Source organism: Podarcis muralis, chromosome 10, assembly GCF_964188315.1.
Source record: "Podarcis muralis chromosome 10, rPodMur119.hap1.1, whole genome shotgun sequence".
Classification (NCBI taxonomy): domain Eukaryota; kingdom Metazoa; phylum Chordata; class Lepidosauria; order Squamata; family Lacertidae; genus Podarcis; species Podarcis muralis.
In genome coordinates, this window is record NC_135664.1 from 2,613,109 (window position 1) to 2,624,156 (window position 11,048).

Here is an 11,048-nt window from a genome sequence, read left to right on the forward strand (position 1 = left end):
AAGGGGAACTTGTGGCCCTCTAGGTGGTGTTGGACTCCAACTCCCATCAGCCTCAGCTAGCACAGCCAGTGGTCAGGAATGGTGGGAGTTGGAGCTTAGCAGCATCTGGAAGGCTGCAAGTTCCCCATTCATTCACCAAACCATACAATGCCACAGTGTTTTAGTGTAATTTTCATGCTTCCATCTCAAAATAGGGAAACAACAAAGGAAGGAAAGGCTGTACTTACTTATTGAGGGCAGGTAACCCTTTTCTCTTACATAATCGTCTATGGTTATGGGTGGGGATTTTAGGTATGAATAGTAGGGAGAGAGGAGGACAGACAGATGGAGCCAGCTCATTCTGTCAAGGGTAGCTTTAGCTTTTATTGCACTAAGCAGCGGTGAGTCAATAAACTTAAGGCTAAAATAGCTCATGAGAGAAAGGCAGGGACTTCCCTATTTAAAGCTATTTATATGCTGCACTCTGCCACTCACATGGTACGTGAAGCAGCTTATGAGCAAAAACATACTATCAAATCATAATGGCTTTACAATGGTCATGTATTAATCTTCATCTTTCAAAAGCAGGAATACCACAGCCTAAGCTTCCCTGGAAGGATCCCCAAAGGTGCTTTTCACTGGAATCCAACACAGGGCATTAACCACACTTGCCACATGATCACCACCAAACAGAGTCAGTGCATCTGTTTTGAGAATCAGTGCTGATTCAGCCCAAGGGTTGCTTGTTCCTCTCCACCTACTCCTTTAATTCAGCCAAGCTCTATATGAACAATCACAGCAATGTCCCATTACACTCTTGGCTCCATGCCCAAGTCAGCTTCCCTCTTGGTATACTAATGAAATGTTCCTGCCACTCAGCTGCTGAGCGACGAAGCAGCCACTTCATTAAGAGCTCTGCTGTATATGTGAGTTCTTCATGCATGTGAGTATCCCTGGGAGCAGGTTTTCCCCAGCATGGGCTTTGACTTGACCCCTTTCCATATAGGAATTCAGTAAGGAAGCCACAAGTTAGCACTTGTTAGCAATTAACTTTACAAAATTATTAGGCAAATTGCTAAGGGTAGCTTTTGAGATGCTACTTAATGAACTGCTATTAGGAAGGATAAAGGCAGTTTTTCAGAGCATAGATTAATTTGCCCCGGTTTGCACAATTTCTTTTGTCATGATGCTGCCTTTGGTCAAACAGATTTTGTAGGGAATGTGTTTGGGGGGAGGGCAGGGTGACTACAAAAACTTGCACAACTCTTTTTTAGAGGCAAATGTGGTGTGAGCATATATACCATGACTACATTTTCAAGCCTAGGGAAAAACTATTGTTTGCCTGCATCTTAAATCTCCACACACCATAGCTTCAGAGAGACTTTTGAAAGAAAAGTGGTGAGAAGCAGCTCAAGGGAGTTCAGTCCAAAGCTGAGCATGAGCATCTCACACAATTCTGCCTCCCAAAGAAGAATGGAAGAAGGGGAGATTTGCAGACTTTGTCATGAACATCCAGGGGAACATGTCCAAAGTTACTCTCGGCCAAGAGTTGCCAATGTGAAAGTAAGTAGAGTCTGCTAGGTCAGACCATTGGCACACCTAGACCAGCCCCCAGTTCCCCCAGTTGCCAACCAGGTGCCTGAGAGAAACCTGCAAGCAGGACCCGGGCACAAGAGCCCCCTCCCCTCCTGAGGTTTCCAGCAACTGGGATTCCGAAGCATTGCTGCCTCCCCCTGTGGAAGCAGAGCATGGCTTCCACAGTTCAAGGAGGCAGAGCATGGCTTCTAAAATGGCTGACAGCAACTGATAGACTTATCCTCCCCAAATGTGTCAGTCTCACAATCTTGGTGGATCAGGCGGTGCTCTGGACATAGTGTATCTTGATTTCAGTAAGGCTTTTGACAATGTCAAAATGATGATATTCTTGTATAGGTGCCAGAACTCACCATGAACTGCAGCTGGTTGATGAACCAAACCCAAAGAGTGCTCATTAATGGTTCTTCATCATCCCGGAAAAAAGGGATAAGTGGGGTGCTGCATTGTTGTTCAACATTTTCATAAATGACTTGGATGAAGGAATTGAGGGGATGCTCATTAAATCTGGCAATGATACCAAACTGGGAGGGGTAGCTAATGCCACAGTAGGCAGAATTCAGAATTCAAAATAACCTTAAAAGACTGGAGAAAAGGATCTAGGTGGACCACAAGCTTAACACGAGTTAGTGTGATGCAGCAGCAAAAAAAAGCTAATACTATTCTAGGTTGCATCAACAGAAGTATAGTGTCCAGATCAAGGGAAGTAATATTACCACTCTATTCTGCATTGGTCAGACCCCACCTGGAATACTGTGTCCAATTCTGGGACCACAATTTAAGAGGGATGCTGACATGCTGGAACACGTGCAGAGGAGGGCTACCACAATGATCCAGGGTCTGGAAATCAAGCCTTATGAGGAATGGCCAAAGGAGCTGGGTATCCAAGATGAAACTGAACGACTGCAAGGAATCATAAAACCCACTGACAAATACCCCTTCCTCTTGGTTCATGTGGGAACCAATGACACTGCAAGCAATAGCCTCCAGAAGATCAAAAGAGATTACGAGGCTCTGGGCAGGAAATTGAAGCAATTAAATGCACAAATTGTCATCTCATCTGTCCTCCCAGTTGAACGACGTGGCCCAGGGAGAGAGGGAAAAATAGTGGAAGTGAACAACTGGCTTCGCAAATGGTGCAAACAGGAACGGTTTGGATTCTTAGATCACAGAATGCAGTTTCTTGAAGATGGACTTCTGGCAAGCGATGGGCTGCACCTCACAACGGTTGGGAGGAATGTTTTTGCAAAAAATCTCAGAAACCTCATCAGGAGGGCTTTAAACTGACTAATGTGGGGGAGGGAGACAGTGCTCCTGAAGGTAGGAGTCTATCAATTGATGAAGATGATCATCCAAATGTCATAGACCGAATGGAGCAAAGAGCATGCAGACCTAGTGGTGGGAGGAGAAAATCCTTAAATAAGAGACACGGGGGAATGATTAATGGACTTCAATGTCTGTACACTAATGTGCAAAGCATGGGAAATAAACAAGATGAGCTTGAGCTCCTGGTACAGCAAACTAAATATGACATAATAGGAATCACTGAAACCTGGTGGGATAAATCCCACGATTGGAATGTAATAATGGAGGGATACAATCTATTTCAAAGAAACAGACCAGACAAGAAAGGAGGAGGAGTGGCGTTATATGTCAGGGATGTGTATACCTGTGAAGAGATCCAAGATTTAGAACCTCAAAGCCAAAGTGAGAGCATTTGGGTCAAAATTAAGGGAGAGAAGAATAACAGTGACCTCATTGTGGGAGTTTACTATAGATCCCCAAGCCAAACGGAGGACATAGATGATGCCTTCCTGGAACAGATGGCCAAGCATGCAAAAGGAAGGGAGATAGTAGTAATGGGGGACTTCAATTACCCGGATATTTGTTGGATGTCAAACTCAGCCAAGAGCATAAGGTCAAACAGATTCCTCACTGCCCTTGCAGACAACTTCATTGTCCAGAAAGTGGGAGAAGCAACAAGAGGAACAGCCATTTTAGATCTGGTCCTAACCAATGTTGATGACCTGGTTAGTGGGGTAGAAGTGGAAGGATCATTAGGCGCGAGTGATCATGCTCTTCTGAAGTTTACTATACAGCGGAAAGGAGCAGCCAAGCATACTAGGACTCAATTTCTCGACTTTAAGAAAGCCGACTTCATAAAGCTTAGGGAAGTGCTGGGTGAGATCCCATGGACAGTAATACTAAAAGGAAAGGGAGTTCAAGATGGCTGGGAGTTTGTTAAGAGGGAGATAGTAAAAGCACAACTTCAGGCAATACCAATGAGACGGAAACATGGAAGGTGCCTAAAGAAGCCAGGGTGGCTATCTAAAGAACTTTTAACTGAGTTAAGATTAAAAAAGGATGTGTACAAAAAATGGAAAAGGGGGGAAACCACCAAAGAGGAATTCAAACAAATAGCCAGCACGTGTAGACACAAAGTCAGAAAAGCTAAAGCACAAAATGAACTCAGGCTTGCTAGAGAGGTTAAAAGCAACAAAAAAGGCTTTTATGGGTATGTTCGTAGCAAAAGGAAGAACAAAGAAACCGTGGGGTCACTCAGAGGAGAAGATGGTGAAATGCAAACAGGGGACACAGAAAGGGCTGAACTCCTCAATGCCTTCTTTGCCTCAGTCTTCTCCGATAAAGAAAACAATGCCCGACCTGAAGAATTTGGAGCAAATGATTCAGCAGAGGAAACACAGCCCAGAATAACTAAGGAGATAGTACAAGAATACTTGGCTAGTCTAGATGTATTCAAGTCTCCAGGGCCAGATGAACTGCATCCAAGAGTATTAAAAGAACTGGCAGATGTGATCTCAGAACCACTGGCAGTCATCTTTGAGAATTCCTGGAGAACAGGCGAAGTCCCGGCAGACTGGAGGAGGGCAAATGTTGTCCCTATTTTCAAAAAGGGGAAAAGAGAGGACCCAAATAATTACCGCCCAGCCAGTCTGACATCAATACCAGGGAAGATTCTGGAGCAGATCATTAAGCAAACAGTCTGTGAGCACCTAGAAAGGAATGCTGTGATCACCAATAGTCAGCATGGATTTCTGAAAAATAAGTCATGTCAGACTAACCTGATCTCGTTTTTTGACAGAATTACAAGCCTGGTAGATGAAGGGAACGCAGTGGATGTAGTCTACCTTGATTTCAGCAAGGCATTTGACAAGGTGCCCCATGATATTCTTGTAAAGAAGCTGGTAAAATGCGGTCTTGACTATGCTACCACTCAGTGGATTTGTAACTGGCTGACTGACCGAACCCAAAGGGTGCTCATCAATGGTTCCTCTTCATCCTGGAGAAGAGTGACTAGTGGGGTGCCACAGGGTTCTGTCTTGGGCCCGGTCTTATTCAACATCTTTATCAACGACTTGGATGATGGACTCAAGGGCATCCTGATCAAATTTGCAGATGACACCAAACTGGGAGGGGTGGCTAACACCCCAGAGGACAGGATCACACTTCAAAACGACCTTGACAGATTAGAGAACTGGGCCAAAACAAACAAGATGAATTTTAACAGGGAGAAATGTAAAGTATTGCACTTGGGCAAAAAAAATGAGAGGCACAAATACAAGATGGGTGACACCTGGCTTGAGAGCAGTACATGTGAAAAGGATCTAGGAGTCTTGGTTGACCACAAACTTGACATGAGCCAACAGTGTGACGCGGCAGCTAAAAAAGCCAATGCAATTCTGGGCCTCATCAATAGGAGTATAGCATCTAGATCAAGGGAAGTAATAGTGCCACTGTATTGTGCTCTGGTCAGACCTCACCTGGAGTACTGTGTCCAGTTCTGGGCACCACAGTTCAAGAAGGACACTGACAAACTGGAACGTGTCCAGAGGAGGGCAACCAAAATGGTCAAAGGCCTGGAAATGATGCCTTATGAGGAACGGCTAAGGGAGCTGGGCATGTTTAGCCTGGAGAAGAGGAGGTTAAGGGGTGATATGATAGCCATGTTCAAATATATAAAAGGATGTCACATAGAGGAGGGAGAAAGGCTGTTTTCTGCTGCTCCAGAGAAGCGGACACGGAGCAATGGATCCAAACTACAAGAAAGAAGATTCCACCTAAACATTAGGAAGAACTTCCTGACAGTAAGAGCTGTTCGACAGTGGAATTTGCTGCCAAGGAGTGTGGTGGAGTCTCCTTCTTTGGAGGTCTTTAAGCAGAGGCTTGACAGCCATATGTCAGGAGTGCTCTGATGGTGTTTCCTGCTTGGCAGGGGGTTGGACTCGATGGCCCTTGTGGTCTCTTCCAACTCTATGATTCTATGATTCTATGATTCTATGATCTTTAGCTGGGAAAAGAGGAGACTGAGAGGAAATATGATGGTCACCTTCAAGTATCTCAAGGGCTGTCACATGGAAGAGGGAGGGTAGGACACAAACCCATGGCTTCAAGTTACAAGAAGGAAGATTCTGAGTAAACGTCAGGAAGAACTTTCTGACAGTAGGAGCTGTTGGACAGTGGAACCTCAGGAGGTTGTGGAGTCTCCTTCCTCGGAGGCATTTAAGCAGAGCTTGGATGGCCATCTCTCTTGGAGGCTTTAGTTGAGATTCCTGCATTGCAGGGGGTTGGAATAGATGACCCTTGGGGTCCCTTCCAACTCTACCATTCTATCATTCTATGAAGGGGCACTATGCACATTTACTATGGCCCCATTTCTGCATGATCAGCTGCATGAATTTTTCTGCCTGTGTTGGATTACCACATCCAAAATCTTTAGCAAAACACCGTGACTGAATGTGAATGGGGTTTCACTTTGTGCTTAAAAGTGTAACATAAACTGCTAGTAATTTCAGTATTATATCTAGCAGAAGCCTTGAAAGCAAAGTCACATAAATATGAGGTGAATATGTATAATGGCAATGAAAATAATAATTTAATAATCTAGATCTATACATATTTATAAGGGTGGGGGAAAGCTTTAGAGGGTTCACACCACACATTATCTCAGTAATTCACAATAGGACACTGTAAGATATTATTATTATCCTGAGATGGAGTCCCAGGTATGAAAGGGAGTTTGTATCAAAAATCAAATTTGTACCAGAGACTACAATACTCCCCCCTCCTCCTGGATTTCTTTGTCTTTGAGTAGCCAGCGGATTGTTATTTGTGGTGCTAGAAAGCCTAACAGTTCAGACAGATAAGAGAAAAGGCCCTGTTATTAATTTGCACTGCAGGCAGAGCTAATGAGTGCAGTACAAGGCAGCCCATTCACAAACACCTTGGGAGAAAGAAAATCTGATAGTTCCCACAGTATAGCCATGGCATTGAGTAAATTGACCATTCCCCTTCCCCAAGGCATGCTGGGGGGCTGTGTGACAAAGCAAGGAATCAGATTCAGAAGGGCCTCACCTCCTGCTGAGATTTACCTACAAAGCCATCTTTTCTCAGAAACTTCTTTGTGATGGACGTTGCAAACAACTTACCTGAGCAGCATCCATAAGTATCAATCAAATGGAAATGGGAAGGACTATGGGCCTTGACTTCATAAAACTTCTACAGCAAGGAGAAGTTTGAAGAGGCCCCCAAATGGATTTATTTAAATGGACACGGACCTTTACCTGTGAGCGGCCATTTGGCTGTGAGTGGGGAGCCATTTGGAGAGGGTGGAAGAGATGTGTGGGTGCTTCCTCCCTGCGTTAAAAACTACGTCTATGTTGTACCCAAGAGTCACTTCTTTTAAACTTCAAGGCCTAACTATGCAATACATGAAATGCATGAACACATTTAATGTACCTTTTTTTAATTTAAAAAAGGGAAAACAGCTACAGGGGTACTGATCAGGATTGCTATTGGTTCCACTGTTCTGTGCTGGTCAGATCACATCTGGAGTGCTCTCTTCAGTTTTGGGCAGCAGTTTTTTGGAAGGACATAAACTAATTGGAACACATCCAGAGGAGAAATATTTCTGGATGGTTTGGCATCTGGAGAGCAAGGTGGCAGCTGTTTTATAGGCCGGATTCAATGGCATATCTGCAAATTCAGGCCGTGTAATTAAAGCGGATTTGGACTCCTCAGCAACCAACCCACCCCCTCCCCAGTTTGAACTTTCAACAGTAAGCAAAGTGACGGAAAGGTGTTGTGGAAAGGCTCAACACAACATCACATAAGCAAATAAATAAGCATGAACGCTCAATAAACTGGCCATCTGGAAGCGACCCAAGTCTGTTGAGGAATGGCTGAAAGAACTGGGAATGTCAGCCTGAAGAAGAGACAGGAGAAGGTGGGGCAGGATATCAGTTTTTAAGCTGCCATGCAAAGATGGAGCAGAAGATACTCTCCACTTCTCCAGAGGGCAAGCATGGAAACAATGGGTGGAAATGGCAGAGAAACAGATTTTGACTAAACATTCAGAAAAACTGTGTAACGATATGAGCTGCTTGCCAGTGAAAGAGACTGCCCCAGAAAGGATAGACTCTCCTTCACCAGAGGCATGTTAGCAGAGGCTGACTGACCACCGGTCAGAGATGCTGCAGTTGCATCCTGCACTGCAGATCCTACACTGAGCAGAGGGATGGACTAGATGACCCCCAAGATCCCTCCCAAATTATGCCACTATGATTCCACTCCCACCCCCTGAAGGTGCTGTTCCCCGCTCCCTTTTTTTTTCATTGAAAATTTTAACACACAAACATCAGGAAACATGAGATGCAGGCACAGGTTCAAGCACACAGCTTGCCGTACAAAATCAGTGGCAACACCAATCCTCCCAAGGACAATAATATACCTCAAAAGCCAGGAGGGACTGCGGCAGCTCAGTCGGTAGAGAAGGAGATGCTTAATCTCAGGGTCATGGGATAAAAGATTCCTGCATTGCAGGGGGTTGGACTAGATGACCCTCAGGGTCCCTCCCAACTCTACATTTCCATGACTTTACCAAGAGGTAAGTTCAATTCATGCCATAAAGAGCCATGTGATTTTTGTCAAATGATGACTACAGCATCATGCAAAACTGGGGGGGGGGGGTATGAATGGCTCGTCTCATGCTAGAAACAGAACTCCCATCTCAGCTCAAACAATATGCTTTTTGGTGGAGTGAGTTCACATGTCCGTCTAGCAGTTAAGCAGAAGGAAGAGATGAGACCCTGCATCTGCCATGTGTGAAGCAGCCCTGGGTGTCTGCAGAAGACCTTTCTGCTTCTGCAGCTTCCCTTCCCCTCTGGGTATTTATTTTGTCTCACAGCACAAAGCAGCTGTGCGCCCTTAGCCTAGGGTATTCCAGCTTCAAGCCAGGGAGCCTGGTCATCTGTCAAAACTTTGCACAATGTTCTGCACTTGGGACTGTTTTGTTTTATCCAAGTAACCAGCAACAACAGTCCAGTGGCTTTTCCCTTTTCCTTTTCAAACATCCATAAGGCCAAGAACTTGGACAGAAACCGTTTCATCAGCATTGTATGTAACCATTTTTGTTCTGGTGCATATGGCAAGGTTTCAAGAAACTCACACGCCTCCCAGTAAACATCTGGGAACGACTGCCCAGTCCTCACACGCAACTCAGAGGCAAGGGTGCCCTCTTCTGATGGATGCCTTCAAAGGAATTCTAACGACTCACAACAGAGCTAAATCCCTCATTTAGCAACCATCTTGACATCCCACTTCAAACAAACAAAAGGGATTTATTCACACTCAGAAAACTGGAGATTTTGAAAGTATGGAGTCCAGACGTCTGCACTGCTGAGAGTACATTCTCTTCCTGAACCAACAGAATTGTTTCTTACAGATTAGCTCATATGATCAAGAATATGACCGCCATCTGGCAATCCAAGGAGATGGTGTTTTCTCCTTACCTAGAAAACAATACTTCTTCAAGGTGTTTATAATTATTAATATAATAATATAATATAATATAATATAATATAATATAATATAATATAATATAATATAATAATAATAATAATAATTTATTATTTATACCCCGCCCATATGGCTGGGTCTCCCCAGCCACTCTGGGAGGCTCCCAACAGGTAAAGGCAGGCAGGCAGATATATAGGCAGAGAATCACAGATAGCCCAAGGAGGTACAAACTGGCAGTGCTTATTTTTAAAGAAAGGTTGAATTACAATGGCAGCGACATGAAGAAAAAGTGTCAAGGCCTTACCTTGTAAATACAGGACTTGGCATTCAAGAAAAACAACTCAATGGTAGCATTATCCTTTAGATAGGATATGCTTTCAATGTAGAACCTAGAAATGAAATGGAGAAGTCATATAAACACAGGAAAGAAATTGCAGCCACTGAATAAATAGGACCCTGTACAATTTTTTTATTATGTGAAAAAATGTGCTCAGAGGAGCCTTGGGGGCCGAGAGAGAGGAATTCTCCTTTTTCTGTTTTAGTTTTAGAGATTGTGTTATGACTCTTGGAAAGATTTGTGTGCCTCTTAAGACATGATCATTCAGAAATGCTGGATGTGTAAATCCCAGCCAATAGGAAAGGCATTAATGCTGGTTTTATTTCACAGGTTGATTTATAGCTCTATAAATATTTTTGGCTGGGATGGTTTTCTTTTTCCTCTGTCCTTGACAACTGTACTGCTTTGCTTCTTAAGAAATGGTTTCATCCTAGCTTGGGAGCAACTGATTTTGAAATGGCCTTTTTTGCTGGGGGGGGCAATGAAGGGGAGAAGTGACCCCTGAATATAGATTTAAAATGAAATCAGCTGGAAGTCTGTACCTGGAGTGCTGAATCTGTGGAATTCCACAACATCATGGGAATGCTGCACAGAAACAAATGCTGCTCACATGAACCTGTATGTAGCTCTGGGAAGAGCTAGTGCAGTGAGGTGGCTGTGAGCCTTAGGGATGAAACAGCCATGTCAAAATCTCACCTCTGACCTAGGGAGGGGGGAGCAATGTGGTTCAGGTTGCATTTTAATGCAAACCTATCTAATCTGCACTTCCTGAAACAAATACGTCAAACAAAACAGCTATCCTTCAAAAGTCACCTTTCTCTGAATTTTGTGATGCAGGTCTTCAACCGAAAAATGGGAACCAAAATGCATGTATTAAGAGCAACGTGCATATAAATGAAAATAACATAGGTAAATGCATTTTATTAAAGAAAATGGCTTGCAAAAATGTATTCAACAAATTTCCACACAAAAATGTGTACATTAGAAGAAATGCATGTAACATGATGGTGAATTTTCACGAGGGTTCTTTTTTTAAAAATAAATAAATTGCAAATTGAAGAAGAAATATGGTGAGCTGAACTTCCAACCAGAAAACAAGAAATTGAAATGAACAGATCTGCCTGCCCACACTCTCCCATGAACTGGCTAGCTATCACTGCATCTTGGGACTATTCTATATAAGTGGCTCCCAATTAGGGGTCTTGGGACCCCTGGGGGTCCACGGAACTCACCCATGGGGTAGTGCAAACCACCTGCAGATGGTCATTATTTTGCAGGAAGGATTCAAGTGCATACTGTGAAATTTATGTTTGCATAATTAAAG

The 11,048-nt window shown here is 43.7% G+C and overlaps 1 protein-coding gene across 13 annotated transcripts in view; it reads right to left on the reverse strand.

Annotated features, from left to right (window-relative positions):
* The window catches only part of FRMD4A (FERM domain containing 4A), a 407,020-nt gene that overhangs the window by 88,893 nt on the left and 307,079 nt on the right, over positions 1 to 11,048 (reverse strand). For 12 of the 13 annotated variants that reach the window (XM_077935685.1, XM_028745665.2, XM_077935682.1 and 9 more), the window contains one exon: positions 9,692 to 9,776. The exons of the other annotated variant lie outside the window; for it this stretch is intronic. In XM_077935685.1, the coding sequence (XP_077791811.1) occupies positions 9,692 to 9,776 (85 nt within the window). The remainder of the gene's footprint in view (positions 1 to 9,691; positions 9,777 to 11,048) is intronic. 13 annotated transcript variants of the gene reach the window in all.